Raw genomic sequence first — 22,821 nt, 5'->3', positions numbered from 1 at the left:
AGTTTGGACATTAAATTATCCAATTTCAAGTAAAACAACATGCCGTTCACTCTCTGCCCCCCCCCCCCCCCCCCCCCCCCCAAGACCTTTATTTCTGCTTCACCTGCCTCATCCACCTTCCCCACGGTTCACTCTCTACCTTTCCCAATCTCCAGGTCCCCAATTTTTCCACAATTTTCCCCCCACCCCCCTTCTGGCCACTAATCCTCCCTTTAGTTCAACTTTGGCCCCATAGCAGAAGCGTCCATGTGGTGGGGCTGGAAACTGGGAAGTATCACGAGCTAATTCTGCTACCATCATCATCTATTGCAACAAGTGATGGCTCCCACTGGTTGTCGCCGGAAGCTTGCGGCCTTTTCAGGACGGACGATGACAGCGATGTCAACATTTGAAACTTGAACGGAAGATGGACACGAAAGAAGTAGTTCTACATTTCACTCCCAACTTTGCTTATTTCATTCAACCGTGCACCCTTTTGTCTTCTCAACTTATCACTTCCAATCTTGGTTACTATCGTCACCCTTCTCTCTCACACTTGACATATTTGTCAATTAACTTGTTGCCCTTCTCATCTCTTTCTACCAGCTATTTCTCCTTTACTCCAGTCACAAAATGTAATCTGTCCATTTCCCTCCACAGATGCTACCTGACCTGCTGAGTTCCTCAAGCAGTTTGGTTTCTGCTCAAGATTCCAGCCTCCGCATCGCTCGTGTCTCCATTTGCACAGGTATTTTGAGATGGAAGAAATATAGCCAAGTGCTGCACAGAGGAATATTCAGAGAGCCAGAGGACACCACAGGAGGCAGCAAGGAAGCAGGTGGAGTCTTTAAGACTCAGAACAGACAGTCACTGGTGGGAATGGAGAGCAATGGCAAAACAATGAAAATGGTACTCTGAGGGTCAGAAGAGCTTGTAGAGATTCAAACATAATCCAAGCTTCATTCTTATGGAATACTGAAATGGATCACACTTACATGATTAATTCCCTGTATGACTGTGCTGGGGCTGCTGCTTGCTGTTGTGCTTGAGCTTGAACGAGGTTGATTGTTCTCCAGAGAATTTTCACTGTCCAGCCCCTGGTCGTCTGCATCTTCCCGGAATTTCTGAAATCCCTGGAACTCTATCTCACTGGGATCACCAAGGGCAGCATGGGTCAGAGGATCAATATCTGGAATTACAAGACCATGCTCAACACAAAGACAGAGATGGTCAAAACCCCCCATGCACTACCAAATACAGTTCCGCAAAATAATTGAAACCTACTTTGCCACAGCCCCCCAATTGAAGACTCGCTGCAAGAAACTAAATGTAGGATCAGACGTATGAGAGACTGGATGAAAAGTTGATAAATCATTTACAGATCTCACCCCTGCCCAACTATGCCCTCCCCTCTGAGCCCCACCTCACCATTCCTTCTTTTAATTCAATTCACCCAACTTAAGGATATTAAGAAATAGAAGGAGCGAGCTAGAAAGTCTCTCATGCCCTCTCTGCCATAACCGGCTGATATTAAGCCTCCGCATATCTTTCCTGAACTAACCATTAGACAGTGACTGCCCTAATTTCCAATGTCCTGCCAGTCATTGTCTTGAACACATTCAGTGACTGTGTTCCACAACAGAACATTGACAGAGAAAATTCCAATGATTCACTCCTCACCAAAAAATAAATGTCTTCTTTGACCTGGACTACTTATTCTGAGATTGGATCCAGGCACCTCAGGCAAGAGCAGCATAATCCCTGCATTTATCCTGCCACTGTATGTCACAATGAGATCATCTCTCATTCTTCTCGATTCAAAAGTGTATTGGCCCAGTCTACATAACATCTTCTCAAGAGAACAAACATGAATCCCACAAATTAATCCGGTGAACCCTTATTGCGCTCCCTCTTTCAGACGGATACAAGATCTGAATAGTAGTAAGATCAACAATGCCAGGGTCCCACATAATTTCAGTAAGAGTTCTTTATTCTTTTGACTAGTACGTGTCTTTTTCTACCGAAGGCCAACATACCGTTTGCTTTTTCTAATCACTTTTCATCACCTGCATGTTTGTTCAGTGATTTATGTACAAAGATACCAGATCTACCTGAACACTACCTTATAATCTCTCCCTCCATTTTTCACGACCAATATGGATGGATTCGCATCGTTCCACTTCATTTTCATACCTGTTCATTTCGCCTGTCCATACTATATTCTACACTCTGTATATTTTCCCTTTGCTCTAACTATTGTACTTGAGTTTGGTTTGATTGTATTTTACCTAGTATTATCCGATTTGATTGGATAGCAAGCAAAAGCTTTTCACGATACCTCTGTACACATGACAATAATAAACCTAAACCTATATTTCTTTGAGCAATTCAGCTTCGTCCTCATGGCCCAAACCGCCAAACTTCTATCGACAATGAATTTGGATATAACACGTTGACTCCCCAAACCAAATCATTCATATGGACCATGTGCAGCTACCATGTCCAGCTACCTGGTCTGCACTTCTGTTTGTTTTCTCCCATTTCTCAAAGTGACTGTCATAGAGTCATACAGCATGCAATCAGGTCCTTCAGCCCAACTTTCCCATTTCAACCAAAATATCCCATCTAAATTAGTTCTCTTTGCCTGCGTTTGGCCGATATCCTTCTAAATATTTTCCATACATGTACCCGTCCAAATATCCTTTTAATGTTATTATTGTACCTGTCTCAACCACTTCCTCTGGCAGCCTCTTCCATCTAGTCACTACCTGTGTGTGAAAAAGTTACCCCTCACATTCCTATGATAGACAAAAAATGCTGGAGAAACTCAGCGGGTGAGGCAGCATCTATGGAGAGAAGGAATAGGCGACGTTTCAGGTCAAGACCTTTCTTCAGTCTGCCTCATCCGCTGAGTTTCTCCAGCATTTTTGTCTATCTTTGATTTTTCCAGCATCTGCAGTTCTTTCTTAAACCTCACATTCCTATTACATCTATCTCTTCTCACCTTAAAACTATGCTTACTAGTTCATAATTCCTGTACTCTGGGCAAAACACTCACCGTAATTATTTCCTACAGGACTTTATACACCTCTATATGTCAGCCCTCAGGCTCCTGCACTCCAAGGATTAAAGTCCCAGCCTATCCAACCTCTCCCAATAGCTCAGGCCTTCAACTTTTGGAAACATCCTCGTAAATTTGCTCGGCACTTTCCAGCTTAAAGGCATCCAACCAAAACTAAACATAATATCCAGGTGCGGCCTCACCAACATTTTGTACAACTGTAACAATGTCCCAACTTCTATATCTAATTCCCTGACTGGTGAAACCCAATGTGCCAAACTCCTGTGACACCACTTTCAGGGAACTATGTACCTCTACTCCTAAATTCCTATACTATACAACAACTCCCATGGCCCTACCATTCACTTAAGGCCCTGCCCTGGTTTGATCTCCCAAAATGCAACATAACACTTATCTGAATTAAATTCCATTTGCCATTCCTCGCCCACTTGCCCAGTTGATCAAGATGCAGCTGTAATTCTTGATAACCATCTTCAATGTTGACGCAACAATATTATGACATTGTTACCTGCAAACTTACTAATCACTCATGACACATTTTCATCAAACTTATTGATATAAACGACAAACAGCAATGTGCCCAGAACCCACAGTACCCATCCCTAAGGAAACACCAGTAGTCACAGGCTTCCATTCCGAAAATCAATCTTCCACCACCACTCTCCTACCATGAAGTCAATTGTATATCCAGTTAGCCAGCTCTCCCTGGACATGTGAATTCTGGAGGAAACTAGACCAAAGAGAGGAAGTCCACATGGTCATAGGAAGAACGTTTCACAGACAGCACCCAAGGTAAAGATTGAACCCGGATCTCTGGCAATCAGGTAGCAGCTCCACCAGCTGCGCCACAGCGTTCTGTTACCTTCCAAAACGTCCTGCCTGCATTCCTAAAAAAACTCTCAGAACACATTTAGTTATCTCTCAACCACAATGGCACCAGTGCCAAAACTTCCATGCAAAGTATTTTCATATCTAGAATCTCCTTCATCTCACTGCCATCTTTGTTGATTCGTGAGTACATATCCACAATAAAAAATAGAGCAAAGTTTAATCAAATCCCTTTGTGATCCTGTAATCTCATAAACTGCTGGCACTGCATCCGGCTTAGTCACCATTCCAATACAGCAGAATGCAGAGGGGTCTCTTGCTCTGGGGGTACTGTTCAAAGGATTTAATGACCTCTTCGGCTACTCACTGGGTGTGTCGCCTTTGATGTCACACTTCATCATCTCACTGACGAAGTCACCCAGGGAGGAGTAGGAAGAGCTGGAGTCATCATAATCCACACTGTCACTCCCACTGTAATGAAGAAGAGGATTTTCAGAATCACATATGAGGAGAAGATATGTGCAAGCAGCACATCCAACTGTCAAGCAAATCAGTTCACAAATACAATTGTATGTCTGGGTCATGCAGTAACTTTGAACTGATGGAACTAACAACAATTTTATCACTGATTCTCCCTCAGGAGTAGTTCACTTATTTATAGCATTTCAAAAGCATAGGTCGATTCAGCAGTGAAGAAAGCATGCAGTTACATTGTTAGGTAGGACATATAAGAGCTGAGCAATTACAGTACTACTTTATAGAACATTGGTTTATAGAATGTGTATAGTTCTGGCCATCACACTATAGGAATAACATGATTGCACTGGAGGGGTTGCAGGGGATATTCACCAGGATGTTTCCTGGACTGGGTGGTTCAGTTATGAAGGGGGTTCAGCTACAAACTGAGTAGGCTGGGTTGATCTTGGAGGCCAACAGGGGGGGTCCTGAACAATATTCCCTCACAGCAGCAGTGTCTAAACCTAGAACACATGGGTTTTAGTAAGAAAAAGTAGCTCAGAGGTGATCTCCGGAAGAACTTTCTCACACAGTGGTAATTTGGAATGTATTGATTGAAGGATGACCAAGGCAGAGATTCTCACAACACAAGTATCTAGATGATACTTGAATAGCCAAGGCATAGAAAGTTACAGACCAAATGCACTTAGTATAAATAGTAATTTGATGGTCAGTATGAACATGGTAGGCTGAAGGGCTTGTTTCTGTGCTGGATAACTACGACTCCATATTCAAACTGCTTTCATGGGTAATACTTAGTATATAAATTAATCAATCTCAGAAACATTCCACATCATTCATGTATCAACAGAAAATGATAATCAACATCAAGATAACTAGGTCATTTTTGGAGGTACACAAAAATGCTGGAGAAACTCAGCGGGTGCAGCAGCATCTATGGAGCGAAGGAGATGGGCAACGTTTTGGGCCGAAACCCTTCTTGTCTGCCCTTTAGTATTGGATAGATTTTAGTGGAGGGTCTGTGCTGTTCCAAGTTTGCGGTGGTTGCGGTGCGTTTCCCCCAGCCATCTCACCCAGATACTCCCTATCAAGTATTTCTAAAACCAGGAGGCATAATTTCAAAATGAATCCCAATAAGCGAGTTCGGTATTTCAACTGCGCATGCCCAGGTCACTCGGGAAAAACATTCTCGCCAGCTGAGCTGCTGCGTGTGTACGGACCTGCGTGTTCATTTCAATGAGATTTATAAACAAATATATCCGTCCAATATGTCAGCAGTAGGCCACAGCATGCTGCAGGCTACATAAATCCACATTTAAATTAGTGACTCAATACAGCACCAGCCTTGAAAACGCAAGAATGCCTGGAACAAACCTGTCAATTATCAAATCCCTGACATTAGCTTGAGTCACAGCCATTCCGATTCCATATTGATTTACACGAATTACAAGTTGTGTGGTCAACCAATTATGAGAATTTTCAGCCATTTGACTAATTTGCAGCCATTTGACTTGCAACTAAACTAGAGGCTTTACTCAGGAGTGGGTCGCAGCTCTGCAGCGGACGGGACCTGTTCTCGCTCTCTTTGAAGGAGGCGCGCTTGCCCCAGCGAATGGACAAACGCAGAGCCAACCCATAATATGAGTGGAAGCATTTTCTGAGTCAGACTTTGTTGACAGTTGGGAGATCTGGGAGAGAGAGCTGGCGATGCCGCACAGACGGAACAGTTTAATAACGACCCATTAAAATCCGCCATTCGGCCACTCGGCAACCTGGGCTGATCTGATCTGACAGTCCTCTCGCAAGCTCGCAGCGTGCCCGATCCTAACGCAGAACCTCCACAAAATCTTTGGGCTTCGGGTAACACCTGCACAAAGAGTCTCTGCTAACAAGGGCTGGCGAATTGTGCTGGTCAACGTGCACTGGGTGAGATGGCTGGGGGAAACGCACCGCAACCACCGCAAACTTGGAACAGCACAGACCCTCCACTAAAATCTATCCAATACTAAAGGGCAGGCATTTTGCAGTTAAATGTCTTATATCAGATTGGCGGCTCCTTCACAGGGCCAATTCCTCGGAAATGAATTTTTACCTTAACGGTATATTCACAACGCCTGTAGGTAAAGCATCAGCCCACATCACACTGATACAGTCGCTGCCTGCCTCAGATTAAATATATTTTTACACATAAATTATGAAGAAAGATAAGAAAATGTTTCAAACACAAGTAATATTTTCTTATTCCAGTAGTAAACACATTAAGGATTAAATGAAAATAATAAATTATTTAACTTTTTGAATATCTCATAATTGCAGATTAATTAACTGAACTAGAACTGTGTAAGTAGTGTGTGAACAGCAGAACAAGAAAGGAAGCTATTGAGTTGACAGAATTCTCGATTAATTCCTTGGTAGAATAGTTAACTATTAAACACAGTTTACACAGCGCTGCGTTTGCTTTTTTGTTTCCCCGAATGACCTTTGACAAATCCCATGATTCCTTGCATTTATCGGAATACCAAACTCGCTTATTTAATGCAGATGGAGGAATTTCTTCCCTCGTAGGGAAAGAATCAGAAAGTACACCAGTCATTCGGCCGACTTCCGATTCCAGAATACGAAGGTACTGATCCTCCAGTTTGCATGTCGCCTCACTCTGGCAACCTTTGGGCTTCGGGTAACACCTGCACAAAGAGTCTCTGCTAACAAGGGCTGGCGAATTGTGCTGAGTCACTTTGGTCCAAATTGCTCACACCGGCCAACATGCCCCAGCTACACTGGTCCAACCTGCCAGCATTTGGTCCATATCCCTCAAAACCTGTCCTATCTATGTACCTGTCCAACTGCTTCTTAAATGTTGGGATAGTCTCTGCCTCAACTACCTCCTCTGGCAGTCTGAAGAAGGGTCTCGAACCAAAAAGTCACCCATTCCTTCTAACCAGAGATGCTGCCTGTCCCATTGAGCATTTTGTGTCTACCTCCTCTGGCAGCTTGTTTCATACATCCAGCACCCTTTGTGTGAAAAGGTTACCCCTCAGATTCCAATTAAATCTTTTCCCCTTCACCTTAAACCCATGTCCTCTGGTCCTCGATTCACCTACACTGGGCAAAAGATTCTGTGAATCTACCCTATCTATTCCTTTCATGATATTATACACCTCTATAAGATCACCCTTATCCTCCTGCGCTCCAAAGGAATAGAGCCCCACTTAGATCTTCTGAGACCAATCTGTTAGTGATTCCCAGAGTAAATACAAAACATGGGAACGCAGAATTTAGTTACTATGCAACAAATAGCTGGAATAAACTTCCTGAAGATTTAAGACTTGCCTCAACTTTGACCACTTTTAAAACAAGACTGAAAACTTATGTTTACTTTAGCTTTCAGCTAAATCAAAAGTAGACCAAAGGCGGAGTGAAAAAGAAGTAAAACAATATAAAATACACATTACCAGGGTGCAACCACACTGACGGATTTCAATCAAGAATGAAAGATCATCTCCGAGTGGTCCAGGAATCTGAATCAAACATAAAGATCGGATATCAAAGCGCATGAAGGAATGTTTTAGAGATGTTGTGGTAGGACCATAGGTATTATCTCGCAACAACAACGGGACGTTTTTCAGAGATCTAATCAGACACAATAGGGCCTCTCCCAGGCAGTATTCTACACTGGAGGAGTAGGGTTTCCCAAGAATGTTTGAAATACTTCTCGTATTCTTACTGCAAACCTAACTGGCCTCAGTTGGCTCAAGCTCTTTGCCAGTAGCTTTTCTCCGATGGGGCACATGTTTGAGGGCCTCGTCTGAGATTGTGAGTTACTGTGTCATAGAACCGATAATAGATGGGTTTGAAAGAGCTGATAGGCATACCATTTAGGCTTGTCTCCAAGTGATAGCCTGGTCGTCAAATCTACACCTGGTTAAGAAAAACATCAATGCACAAACCTAGTTAACCCCTTGCACAGAAACGTTAGAATCACAAACAGTTGGCTTTCCTCGCCACTTGGCCACTTAACTGACAAATTGCTAAACCCCAGCCCCCCCAAAAAAATTACGCAATATTCACATTTCCATACGTTTAAGGAGGTATTGCCCCCCGACAATGCTGCCCCTCCTACCTTGTCTTGAGACAAACGACTCACATCCATAACTATGGAATTCATGTAGTTGCAATCCTTCGACTTATGGCCCTTGCAATTTATATCAAGACATATAACCGAATTCCAACATGTCGACGAGATTGTGACTAAGGATGGACACAAACATCTTCTTGATATCAGTAGTTGGCCAGAGGGATCTGGGTGACTCGAGGGAAACTGAAGAAAAATCCAACTTAGGAGGCAGGAATGTTGTTTGGATAGAGCTGATGGGACTGAAGGCTGGATAAATCCCAGGGTCTGATAGTCTGCATCCCAGGGTACTTAAGGAAGTGGCTCTAGAAATTGTGGATACATGGTGGATAATTTTTCCATTTTTCTATAGCACTCAGGATCATTTCCCTATGGATTGGTAGGATAAGCTAATGGTTACCACTTTTTAAGAAAATGCGGGAGAGAGGACAACAGGGAATTAGTAGACATAGTTTAGCTTGACATCAGCGGCGGTGTACTGCCATAGCTGGAGTCAACTTAAAAAGATGGAGGGATAGCCGACCCCGAAACTTTGGATAGCAGTAACAGGATCGGATCGATACAGCTCAGCAGGATTTCGAAGGGGCAAAATCATAGCTTGCACTACACCCGTTTTGGGGGAATTTTTGAAGACGGTAATTAGGATAAATTGACATGCGGAGAGCCATGGGATGTAGTGTACCTAGACTTTTCAGAAGCATCTTGATAACGTCCCACATAGGAGATTAGTGGGGGCAACATTCACCGGGCCACATGGTTATTTGGGGGTAGAGTGGCCTGACATAGATAGAGAAGTGTCGGTTTGCAGACAGGAAACAAAGGTTAGGGATTAAACAGGTTCCTTCTTTCAGAATGGACACGGTCTCTTGACCTAGTGGGGGCCTTACCTGGCTAGAGGCTCTGTCGGTGCTGGGGACACGCAGCTACCTTTACAATATACTGTCAAATGATTGGATGACGGGATGTGCAAAGTAACGTAGTAGCAAATTGGCAGATGCAGTGACACAAAGCTGTGTGGCAGTGTGAACTGTGTAGGCAGTTGTGCTATTTGAATATGACAGTTTGACTTGGACGGTTTGTGGTACGTTGGGCAGATGCATGGCAGATGAAGTTACTATGCGGATAAATGTGATGGCTTATCCCCATTTTGTGTAGCAAAAACCGGAAGGCAGAGTAACTATACTAAAGTGTACGTCAATTTGGGAAAGGGGACAGTAACAACCGTATCTCGGGGCCCTCGGTCCAACTTGTACAATCACGTCTATGAAAGCGCCCCCAGCCCCCCACCTGCAGGTGCGTTGACGGGCAGTGTTAGCCGTATAACAAGATGGAATCGAATATATGAGGCACAAGACTGGAATCTTCTGCAGTTTGTGTACCAGAGCCTTAGTAGGACCCCACCTGAGTATTGTGTGCAGTTTTTGGGTCCCCTATTTTGAGGAAGGACATTCTTTTCTATGTGAGGAGTGCAGCGTACGGTTTACAAGGTTATTCCTGGATTGCGTCATGCTGAGAGAACGGTAGCAGCTGACGCTTGTACCACTCTGGGAGTTTCAAAGGCTTGATAGAGAGGGATCTCATTGAACCATATAGGCGTGTTTACGGGTTGTGGCCCACACTGTTATGGAGCCCCTGTTAGGAAACCTGTTCCCGGATGTAGGGGGGAGTCACAGCGCAACACCACCAGGGGCCACAGTTTAATAAATAGCCATTTAGAACAGCGAGACCTAGGAAACCAGTTTTTTTTTCCACAGAAAGTGGTGAGTCTGTGACATTTCTATGCCTCAGAGGGCAGTGGTGGGCAGGGTTCTCTGGATGCTTTCAATGAGAGCGACCTAGAGTAGGGTTCTCTTAAAATAGCAGAGTCACGGGGACTATGGGCGATAAGGCGAGGACACGGGGCAACTGATTGGTGATGAACTTGACGGGCCTCCGAATGGCCTACCTCCTGCACCTATTGTCTATTGGCCAATTCTAACTACCTTTACTATCAAATGCTGTACAAGATAGGAAATCCTCTCACATCTCAGGACTGACTATACTACACACAGCTACCCCAAAATGTCTACTGGTTGCCTCTCTGAAAAGGCCATCTTGCCTGCACTGGCAGACGTCGCCAGCAGAATGAACTATCATACTTCACAGATATGTCCCATTTTCACACTCATTTATGGACTGGAAACTCAAGTATCGATATGAATCCGAGCAGCTTTGTCAACTTATCTGATCAGATTTCCCATCTTACATTGTTTTGAACTCCTCTGATAGTGGATAGACAGAAGGAAGTGGATGAGTTTGTAGCGCAATTAGAAATTGGTAGGTATGACGTTGTGGGCATTAGAGAGACGTGGTTGAAAGAGGATCGGAGCTGGGAACTAAATATCAAAGCTTACACATCCTATTGAAAGGACAGATAGGTGGGCGGAGGGAGTGGGATAGCTCTGTTGGTAAGGAATTAAATTTGGTGCTTAGCAAAAGGTGACAAAGGATTAGAAGATGTAGAATCCTTGTGGGAAGAGCAAAGAATCTACAAGGATAAATATACCCTGATGGGAGTTATCAGGAGATACAATCAGCATATAGGAAAGGCAATGTTACAGTGATCATGGGAGATTTCAATATGCATGAGGACTGGGAAAATCAGGTTGGTACGGTAAGTAAGAACATTTTATTTATATAGCACGTTTAAATTGCGTACGGAGTATTGCGTACAGTTTTGGTCTCCAAATCTGAGGAAGGACATTATTGCCATAGAGGGAGTGCAGAGAAGGGTCACCAGACTGATTCCTGGGATGTCAGGACTGTCTTATGAAGAAAGACTGGGTAGACTTGGTTTATACTCTCTAGAATTTAGGAGATGGAGAGGGGATCTTATAGAAACTTACGAAATTTTTAAGGGGTTGGACAGGCTAGATGCAGGAAGATTGCGTCCCAATGTGGGGACGCCCGGACAAGGGGTCACAGCTTAAGGAAACGGGGGGCATTCCTTAAAAACGAAATGAGCGCATTTTTTCCCACAGAGAAGCGGTCTGCATCTGGAACTCTCCTGGCAGCAGATGTGGTGTCGGGCTCAGTCATGGCCGCGATTTTAGGAGGGAGTAGATCTGTGGCCTTTGGCGCACGGGGTCTCTCTTTGGCGTATGGAGAGAAGGTTCTTGTAGGGCTACTGCTTGGTGCATTATTGATCGGCCATTAATATTGAATTGCCCCGTGCGGCTTCGCACAGGGTCTTTCGAATGCTTCTACTCTGCACAATTTTATGTTTCTATGTCAATCAACTCCCGTTGAATACTAATCGGGCGTTTACCCAGAAGAACATACCTAGCTTCCGTACATCCAGCGAAACCATTTAAAAAAAACATGACATCTTATCCCATCTATAGGCAATGTAACATGAACGTTGCCCCACAGTCAGAAAACGTACGGGAACCCACCATTGAGCGTGGAAGTGACAGCAGATGGTTTCTCTAGAGTGCTTGGCGTGAGCCTTATCTAGAGACGCGCATTCTGGACTCGGTTATTGTGGTCATTAATAAACCCGGATAGATGAAGGTAAAGGAACCACAGAGATAGATAAAATGTGAACCTGGCACCCACCTGGAAAGGGACGCAAGAAAAATTAGATCTGTCCTGTATAATGTGAGAAAAGGGATTGACAGATGGCATGATAGGGTAGAGTTATGGCGAAAGTTGATTGGGCCCGAAAACCTAGTCAAGCATGTCTGGTTTGGAACTAGCCGTTACTGCAGGCATTCTAGGTATATCGGCAGATGGAGGTTTTACTTCCAAAGAGGAACAAGATTCTAGGTGTCCGAGCCACACCCACACCCCCGTACCTGTGCTGTACACGATTGAAGCAAAGGATCACTTTAACACTCAAAGACAAGACATTATGCAATAGATTCCGTAGGCAGCGAGAAGCTTTTAAAAACAGAGGGTAACCCCCACACAAGGCATATAAGGTGAGAAAATATGACAATATGATTGAATTATTATACGCTAGCAATAACATTAAAGATGATTAGCATAGTTTCTCGGATATACTAAAGCGTAACGAAAGAGGCAATGAATGGACTTCGGACACCGCTGGAAACATTATGATGGGTAGGAGTGTATTAATTGGGAATAGTGTGAAATGGCGACAGAGTCAGTCATCTTGAGTCATTCGGTCCAAAGGCCCACAACCTAAGGCCACACATGCCCATCTTTAGTTGGTCACATAGGTTCTCTTAACTGCAGCATTTGTGTTCATTCACTGTCTACAACTCCCTGTCCTATCTATGTCTGTCCATAGCTGCTGGTGCTTAAGGTGGGCATTAGTGTTTGGCTCGCAACTCTACCTCCTTGCGCAGTCATGAAGAAGGGTCGATACCCAAATAGTCCCCCCTTCCTTACAGAGCTGTCTGCCGGTAACATTGGCATTTTTTGTTGTGCAGCTTTTTCTCTTCTGGCCGTTGTTTCTATCATCCCCGACCTGCTTGGAGTGAAATAGGACTTACCCCTCGCTTTTCCAACGAAAGCTTTTCTCCCCCATCCCTTAAATTCCATTGGCCTTTCTTGGTTTACTCGATCACCTACCCTGGGACAAAAGATTATGTGAATTTACCAAATATTCCCATTGCTATTTATCGCACCTCATAAGATCACCTCTTAGTTCAGCTCCTGCGTTTCACATAGGACACAGCAGCCCTACCTGATCTCTAATCTTTTCCCTGTCTACTTATCAGGAGTCCTCAGGCTGCCCACATCTCGTAATTTACTTCTTTCTGCTGTTACCCTTTCCCAACGCTTTCGTGTCCATGTTCTTAACCTACAGAGCACCGCCGAATTGAAATTCTATAATAATTTAATATTTTTGGCTCGCACTCACATTTTTTAACAACGCTACCATGATTCTCCCCACCTTCCCACTCATACTCTGGTGTGTGAAGGCCAATTTGTGACGGAAAGTCTTTTTGCCTTACCAATCTAACTCGCAGCACCACCTTCAGGCGCTTTGCACCTGCACTCCTAGATTCCCTCTGCTCTACAGTACATTTTCGCCCGTGCAGAACCTTATCCAGGCATTGTGTGGTATGCCCTGTTAGCCCTTGCTGTGCCTCTCCCTATACTCTCGTCCTCTAGTCCTGCGGTGACTCCTGTTCCGTTTCTCACACCTGCCCCACCCTCCCTCTCCCTCCCCCCCCATCCAATTGAACGTGTGTTGGCCCGCAATCGGTTTTGTAGTACCATGTTGCTCCATAGGTGCTGCTGCCTACCGCTGAGCTCTCATCGCTTTTGGTCTCCGCAGATCTAACCCCTTCTTCGGAGTCAGGTGCGCTTTTGTTCTGAAGACTCTGTCCCCTGCAACTTTTAGCCCTAGCTTATTCCGGAGGTACCTTGACAGATGATAATCAATATGGGTTGAGCCGTTCTAAAATCCTAATAAATAGTGATTGAGCCGTTGTGTACCCGGTTGCCCATTGGAACGTCCCCTCCATTGCGTCCCCCCCTCCGCTCTTTGGCCCACCAAGCTCTCCTGGACACATGCGACCCCCAACTAACTTATATCAGCGTGCAGCACCGAGCCCCAAGTAGGGAGGATGAGCGGAACTGCCTAAGCCCCAACGTACCACTCTCTCTGTGCCCTCCCATTTAACAGTGGTGGGGCGTCTGCTGGGCTGTCTGGTGCTCACGTCCGTTTGTCATTCTCTTCATGCTGATACCATCTGGCTTGGTGTCGAACATGACTTCTGCCGTGCCTCTGGTGTGACATCTACCCTCTGTTCAATGTTCCACAGAACTGCTCAACTATTGCGGGCGGTTTCTACAGCACAGCCCTGATCTCCAACATACTCGTACCGTCAACACCGGAGTTTTCCCCGCTCCCCCCGGGCTCCCTTAGTGAGGGACCAGTTAATCCCCCGCATCTGCCCCCCTCCCCCCATCGCGCATTGCGTAGCGGCAGAGCCCCACTGCAGGGGATGGCTCCCCCCCAGCACCCGCCCCCAAGGGGTCTGCGTCCACGCGGGCGCGCCCCATCCCTAGACGAACCCCGCGTTTCTGCCTTTAGTGGCGCCTTCAAGCGTCCTTGCATGCCCCGCATCATCCCCAACCTCCTATACCTGAGTCGTTCCTGGTTCCTTTTAACCATGCTGTGGTCCCACCCCTTCTGGTGTCCTCTGCCCTGGGGGCATCTGTTCACCCGCGTCCTTTTGGTGAACAAAATGTCATATCACACTGCCCTAGGTGACCAAGTGCCCTTTACAACCATGTGATTTTTTCTAACAACGTCTCACACTGTGTTTGTGTAGTCGACGGCACATTTCAAATGAGGGTCTGCGTGATCCATCACTTTATGGCGGACTGTCCTGTGCTCCCCCCCTCCCCTCGTCCTTCAGGCACGTCGGATCGCTTTGCTGGGGTGCCGTCTGAGGGTACCGCTTGCTTTGCTTGGCTTAGTATTGTTCCGTGCTGTCGGGAGAGGGGCTAGCTTAACTTCTTGTCTGGAACCTTACGTGATCCGGGGCGCTCTTGAGACAGTACCAACCTTATGTAGGGACACAACCGGTAGATAGCCTAGCTTTTTTCCGGGTGGCAACGTCTAACCCTTACGGGGCATCGATAAGTGGGTGAGTAGGGAGGAAGGTTCACTCGGCGTCTGTGGGAAGTTGGGGTTGTGGTGGGGGGGCGGGGGGGCTTACGCATCAGAGCCTGGGCCCCGGGCTCTGCCTTGCGGGGTGTGTGGATGAAAGCCGCTAGTGGGTTCCGGGGCTTTAGATCGCTCGGCCCCAGAAAAGTTGCAGGCCGCTTGCGGGATTGTGACGTCAGGCCGTGAGAGCAGTTTAAACTTCGTTCTGCTCGTTGGCCCCCCCACATTGGGCCCTTCCCTGGAATTTTGTTCTCGGTCCTCGTGTCGCTGTGGCCTCAAACATCCTTGTACAATTATGTTTGTTGCAGCCGAATGCTAGCCTGTTAATTAAAGTGCCGCTGCAGCTGTCCCCCATCTGCTGCTGGTCCTTGCGTCCCCCATCTGCGCCGATTCCTCCGTATCACCCTGGCAGGCGCTTTGCTGTGGGTCTACCGTTCTGTCGGCCTAGTTGCCATGTTTTCCCTCCTCCCCGAGTGGCACCACAGTCTTCTCATTACCATCCTCCCCAGTGAGACAGCCAACGGCCTGCGTGGTTATGAATGGCGCCCGGCACCTCCATGGAGGAGGCAATGCCCGCAGCCCGCGTCGGGGCCTCCCGTTTGGTTCCTTCCTGGGGCTGGTGCCATCGACTGGGGCCATCCTACACAAGCTTTGCGAGCCCACGAACCTAATATCTTGCACCACTTCGCCGAACTGTCCTGGCCTTTGTACATAGCTCTGCTAGATTCCAGTCACTTAAGCACCGGGCCCTTCGGCCAACTTCTGTCCCCACATCTCTGCGCGTCCAACGCCCGTTGTCCCCTTTCCCGCCCTGACAATGCTAGCCCTCAATCATTCCAATTTCCCCACCACCCGGGACAAAGGCCGTCGTCTCTTTATCCTTACCCCCATTTGCGACTGTTGTTCATTTGGGCCACTGTGTTTCGGGGCCGCTGTGTCCAGGGACCGGGCCATGGCATTAGCGGGCTGTGCCATGTCGCTGTTCTGGCCGGGCTTTCCTTGGCAGGCCGGAGGACGCGGAGTCATCCCTTTTAGAGGGGTTCGAGTCAGTGCGTCGCGCGGTCTCTGCCGACATCGGTGAACGAGAGGCCCCAGCGGACCTCGGTATGGGTCCCGGGCCCCGCTAATACCGCATCGCGGGTGTATGTCACCCAAGGTCGGGATGCTTATCATAGCCCTTGTCTTCGAGGCGGTGGCGGATAGGCCCCTTCCACAACCACCTCCTGGTCCGTAGACCTAGCCAGCTCGGACAGGTGGGGGGCCCTCCGGTACCAACTGCGGTCGGGGGCCTTGTGTTGCTGCTGGCTGTTGGTTTATTTATTGACTACCACTACCTGTCCCCGCCCAGATAAGACCTTTGTTAAACTATAATAATCCCTGATAGATCCCGCCTAGTCGAAGATTGATGTCGCCCACCTTACCCGGCCCCGACACCACCACCAGCCTACAGAGCTTGAATTTGGAGCCGAGCCCAGGCGCCCCGAAAACAACCACCCCCCAAAGGCACCCCGCACAAAACCCGCCCAACGTCTCTCGGCACCTTGGCTGTCATTCCACACAAGATCACCATCGTTACCACCAGCATCCTCTTTTCCCTGTAGCTTCACTCCATATTCTGTCTACCTTCCCTCCACCCCCCTTCACATGCAGATAGACACCCAAATGGGGGTAATCATTCGACCCCACCGGACCCAGCCATCTCCCGGGCGGAAGATGCAGTCACACAAAGCACATACTCAATGTCATTCATCCTACTACACACTTTAATGGAAGACATGAGAATGCCAATCTCACACAGACAGATCCACTTATTACAAAATATATAAGGCCATTTTTATGTGAAAATAGTCTAACCTGGCACTGAATGTTCCACTCTCGTTTCACTCAATGTGAGCTCAGACATTGGATAGAATGGTGGGTGGTGGTAAGGGAGTAGCTTCACATTTTCCAATACATGATTGCAGTTAGGAAGTGACTAGCAGCGAGTAAACAAGAGCAGAGATGGCATGGCTTCGCCATGGAGATAATGATGTGGCTATTGCTGTAAAACCAAAAGTGGAAAGAAGAGCACTGGCTGTTTCTGTGCTCAGGATAGGATGTGTGCAGGAACTCCATGCTGACAGCTTGTTATCCCTGTATAAAATTTATTTTCACCACACGTTTATTTTTGTGGTCTTGTGTAGTTTCCTTCCTGTTCCTACTGACTTGGACTGGTGAGGTACACTGGGAGATTAACACTTAAGAAATGCACCATGGAAACAGGCGCTTGGCTCCCGAAATTCACATTGATCACCTGTTCACACTAATTCTACGCTATCCCACTTTCTCATCCACTCTCTATACACTAGGGGCAAATCACAGTAGTGCATGTCTCGGGGATGTGTGAGGAAACTGGAACAGCCGGAGGAAACCAATGAGGTCACAGGGAGGTTACACAAAAAAGTTGGAGAAACTCATGTGCAAACCCCACGTTTCGGGCCGAAACCCTGTGCAAACCCCACACAGGCAGCACCCAAGATCAGGATCGAACCCAGGTCCCTGGCGTAGTCAAGCAGCAGCTCAAACCAGCTGCGCCACTGTCACACATCTTAGATTGGATCAACAATGGAATAATCAATAACAACTTGGTTGTGAATGTATAAGGCATAATTAGTAAGTTTGCAGATGACACTAAAGTGGGTGATATCGTAGATCGTGAAGATGGTTAACAAAAACTACAACAGGATCTTGATCCGTTGAGCAAGTGGGTTATGGAATGGCGAATGGAGTTTAATGCCGATATGGGCGAGGTGTTGCATTTTGGGAAGTCAAACCAGGACAGGTTCGTCACCATGAATGGTAGGCCATTGTGAAATGTTATGAAGCAGAGGGATCTATGAGTGCAGGTACATTGTTCTTGAAAGTGGCGTCACTGGTAAATCAGATGGTCAAGAAGGATTTTGGTGCATTAGCCATCATCAGTCTGGGTATTGAATAGAGAAGTTGTCATGTTATGGTATAGTTGTTTATACAAGATGCCAGTGATGCCACATTTGGAGTATTGTGTTCATTCTGGACACCCTGCTATAGGTAGGATGTTGCTAAGATGGAAACAGCGCAGAAATGATTTACAAGGATGTTGTCAGGACTCGAGGGCCTGAGTTACAGGGAGAGTCTGGGCAGGCTCGGACTTTATTCCTTGAAGTGCAGTGAGGGGTGATCTTATAGAGGTATACAAGATCATGAGGGGAATAGATGGGTTAGATGAAGAGTCTTTTACCCAGAAATGGGGAATCAAGAACCAGAGGCAATTGGTTTAAGGTGAGAGGGGAAAAATTACTGGGAACCCGAGGTGCAACCTTTTCCACACAGAGAGAGGTGGGTTTATGCAATCAGCTGCCAGAGGAGGTACTTGATGCAGGTACTCAAACAACTAATGTAAAATACATTTGGACAGGTACATGGATAGGAAAGGTTTAGAGGTATATGGGCCAAACACAGGCAGGTGGGACCAGTGGGGCATCTTGTCAGCTTAGGCAGGTTGGCCAAAGGGCCTGTATGAGTCTATGACTGTGATAGTGGCTAAAATGTCTGCTAAACGAGGACTTGAGATCGTTAATTGCACAATTGAAGGACTATCAGTTGACATGGATCTGGTCAAGAAGACGACTGGAAACCCTTTGCATTATTGGTTTTGATGTAATTGAAGGGAATCGTTAATTGAGGAGTGCAGTAATGGCTCTATCAAACTTGGTGAGGTTTTACCTGGCTTTGAGATACCACATGGAACAAAAACATTATGAGACACAACATCTGCAGAGTGTCTAAGGGAAAACTTACCGGGTGGCGATATCCACAGAGTCGACATCATTGCCGTAGATGAGGGGATTGAATTCGGTGGATGGAGTGGAGGTCTGCTCTTCCCGGGCCCGCCCAGTCAGTAGAGGCAGTTGTTGCGCTTCGTTGAACTTTTCCAGATTGAGGATTGGCTGAGTGTTTAAACTCATGCTCGCCAGTGCCTGTCACAGGACCAGGTACAAGAGCAGTGTCAGCAAAGTGCAGCTCAATCCCAAGACCAGCTCACTTCAGTGATAGCAAAACCATCACAGCGCCAGTCCCCCACCTCCCTGGCCAAACTATGTGACAGGACAGCACCGCTCCCATCCCCAAGCACAAGCAGCACACTGTCTCCACATCTCCCAACAGACAGGTGACCCTCTTCACAATCCATCAAACAGATCCACACCTTTCATTTTTGTAAAACCAAACACTACCACCATCCTGATGGACAGGGGCAGCAGTGCCTCGCAAAAAGAGTGTTGTGGGGTGGGGAAGAACACGTTAGCAACAAGACTGTCAGACACGAAACATCCAACTTCCCATTGCTTCACGCCCAATGCTCATGGGAGGAAGCACCGTGCTGTCTCAGGGAATGAAACATATATATCAGAACAGTGAATAGAACAGAACTGAATTCCCAACCAATGTTGTGTGGGGACCTTAACTGAAGCAATTTCACTTCACAGCATCATACATATTTTAAGACGCCAGCAGTGTCAGAGGGGATACAATGCACTGGCTTGTTTGATAGGATAGTGCAGAGGGAGCCTTTGTATGGTTTGATGAGGCAGTAGTTTTTACATAACCAGTTTTGCCCGACCTGAGTGTTTGCCGGGATATTTTAGGAGCTTTATTTTGCATTTAACCAGTAGTAGCTACTCTAGCATTTGAATAGTCGACATGAAGTCAGGTCTATTAATATCCAGCCAATGCTGCAACTGACCGGAACATTTTTGCTGTGATAGTCCGAATAAGGCTTTAGTTTATCTAACCAACACTGTGCTTCCCCTTGCATCTAGAGAACTTGCAAAATAGCTGGTCCACCATACAGATTATGACCAAATGAAAGGAGGACAGCTCCACTTCTCCAAATAGGAATGCAGGATGAAGGGAGGAACATTTATGGGAACTAGTTTCGCCATTGGCAACTAGATTACAGGCTTTGACTTCACTGAACAACCCTCTAGCAACTCTGCCTGACCCTCAGCAGCTGATGCATCACGGTGAGAGTATGACTATAATGGCAAACACCATGCCAGTAATCTCATAATGCAGTCCACAGATAACATCAATGAGAGAAGGGTCCCGACCCGAACGTCATCCATTCCTTTTCTCCAGAGATGCGGCCTGTCCCACTGAGTTATTCCAGCATTTTGTATCTAACATCAATGAGAGAGTTGGACTACAATCCAATCTCGTGCCAATAATGGAAAAGAAAAGTTGGGAAAGCTAATTCCTCCTCGGCAAACTTACAGCACATTATCCACTTAACCTAACCATTATCTTCAGAAATGGTAGCACTTGCAATACCACTGCAACGTATCCATGATGCAAACACTGACATTCTCTTGACTGTCATTGCCACGTTGAACCTTGGGACAGACCATAAATCAATTATGGACATATGGCTTGTGCCACAACAGAGATAACCTGGAGGAATGCAAGAAAATATTATAAATTGAATCAAGCTAGCAATGAGACGCAAAGCTTCACTGAGCGACATCCTGTCCTACTTGTTGCAACAGCCAAAATCAAGACAATGATGAATAAAGGATGTGCTAAATCCACTGGATATTCTGTTGTCACCAGTTGATTTGACAACAGCTCATCTACTTGTCTGAATTTCCAAAATGAGCCACCAAAGGCTGTAAAGCTGGAAACTGAATACAGACCATACAACATCAAAATTGTGGTAATAAGTGGAGACTTTGAAAATTTAACATTTGGTAAATGGGACATGAGAAATAATTATTTCAGAGTGAAAGTCACTTATGATGCATCATATTCCAGTGGTTCGACTCCCTGACTTTTTACTGTACCTAGGTAAGTACACATGATAATTAATTAAACTAAGTAACCACCTCTGGGTCAATGTTGTTTTTAAGCACAATGTTGTCAATCTGCGACTACTCAACTGAAACATAAAGCAGAGGCCACAGATATAAATTCATCCTTCAAAATCCAGTAACAGAAACAGTAGCTGATACCATATCTTCCAAAGATAGACACAAAATGCTGGAGTAATTCAGCGGGTCAGGCAGCATCTCTGGAGAAAGGGTGACATTTTGGATCGGAACCCTTCTTCAGACTGAAGACAGTTCCTTCCTGCACCATATCTTCCAAGTCTGCTGTGCCAAAACGACAAACTGGGCACAAAACCTGAACAGCACCTCCACAGAAAACTTCAAAGCTGACGGATGAACATTTGAGCAAGACATTTTTTCTGTCAAAAGAAATTGCACCTAACCCGCACAATATCACCATTGTGACCATTTTCGAGACAGTTGTACGTCAAGTAATGGAAATTTTACAGGCAGTGAATGTCTTTTTCCTTTTCAGGGAAGATCCATATACTAATCTTTCCAAATTCTCTTCTTCCCCCTTGTTGAAGATATCCCATTAGAATTCCAGTATATCTTCAACTGTCTCAAGGCAATAGTGAAATTTTTGTGGAACTGCAGATGCTGGTTTACAAAACAAAGTGACGGAGTAACTCAGCAGGTCAGGCAGCATCCCTGAAGGATATTGGATAGGCTTCATGTTGTGGCGGGACCCTTCTTCAGACTCAGACAGAGGCAATTACAAATTTGCTGCCTGTCAAAAGTAGGACAAGTGTAGAAAGCAGCATGGATTGCTCATTCATTGATGAACAAGTGCCTTGAATTTCTCACCATGAAGCCTCAGGATTTATTTTATTTTATTTTAGCTTAGTTTAGAGATAAACAGGAAACTGGTCTGCGTGGAAACAGGCCCATCAGCCGAGTCCGTGCAGACCAACAATCACTAATACATTAGCTCTATCCAACATAGAAGCCAATTAATCTACAAACCTGCATGTCTTTGGAATGTGGGAGGAAACTGGAGCTCATACTGTCACAGGGATAATGTATAAACTCCGTACAGACAGCACCTGTACTCAGAATCGAACCAGGGACTCTGGTGCTGTAAAGCAGCAACTCCACTGCTACGCCACTGTGCCGCCATATGGTGTTCTGGTTGACTAGTGCAGTTCTATCTGTGTGCTCGGGTTACCTCACAATAAGATGACTGGACCTGATCAGATCAAGTGGGCCAACTTGTTCAACTGTCCAAAATGATGCTGAACTAGGGCACGTCATTGTCCCAACCCCATCTTTCAGAGGCTTAGTTTAGAGATAAACAGGAACACAGAAAAGCTGGAGAAACTGGTCTATGGAGCGAAGGAAATAGGCACGTTTCGGGCCGAAACAGGCCCATCAAGAAAGGGAAAAGGAGGAGTAGCCGGAAGGCGAGGGTCCAGCATGGAGACCACAGCAATCTAACTAATTGGGAGAAGTCATGCCCCCGGGGTGCAGCTCCCCAAACGGAATGAGGCACAGAACAGTTAGAGAGAGGTTTAACTGTCTCCGGAGAGAAGAGGAGAACTTCTTCAGGTAGGCATATCTTGAAGAGATGCAGTAGAGTGTACACAGTGGAGGGAAACTGCAGATGTTCCCTCTTTAACACTGTGTACACTCTACTGCGTTATCTCACAGATATGACCTTGAAGAATCTCCTCTTCTCTCCGGAGACAGTTTCACAACCTCCTCTCCGTCCCCCATCTGTGCCTCAGCGTTTGGGGAGTCTGCCTGTACTTCTCCCATTCTGTTAGCCCTTGCGTCTCCTCCCCTTCCT

At 46.1% G+C, this 22,821-nt stretch overlaps 1 protein-coding gene across 1 annotated transcript in view; it reads right to left on the bottom strand.

Annotated features, from left to right (window-relative positions):
• The window catches only part of madd (MAP-kinase activating death domain), a 196,347-nt gene that overhangs the window by 95,587 nt on the left and 77,939 nt on the right, over positions 1–22,821 (bottom strand). The window contains exons 8-12 of the mRNA XM_055649954.1: positions 18,949–19,127; positions 16,015–16,252; positions 7,819–7,884; positions 4,257–4,524; positions 975–1,168 (exon numbers count right to left, since the gene is read on the bottom strand). Coding sequence (XP_055505929.1) covers positions 975–1,168; positions 4,257–4,524; positions 7,819–7,884; positions 16,015–16,252; positions 18,949–19,127 — 945 coding nt within the window. The remainder of the gene's footprint in view (positions 1–974; positions 1,169–4,256; positions 4,525–7,818; positions 7,885–16,014; positions 16,253–18,948; positions 19,128–22,821) is intronic.

The sequence above is a fragment of the Leucoraja erinacea genome, chromosome 18, assembly GCF_028641065.1.
Source record: "Leucoraja erinacea ecotype New England chromosome 18, Leri_hhj_1, whole genome shotgun sequence".
Classification (NCBI taxonomy): domain Eukaryota; kingdom Metazoa; phylum Chordata; class Chondrichthyes; order Rajiformes; family Rajidae; genus Leucoraja; species Leucoraja erinaceus.
This window is presented reverse-complemented; position numbering and strand designations above follow the sequence as displayed.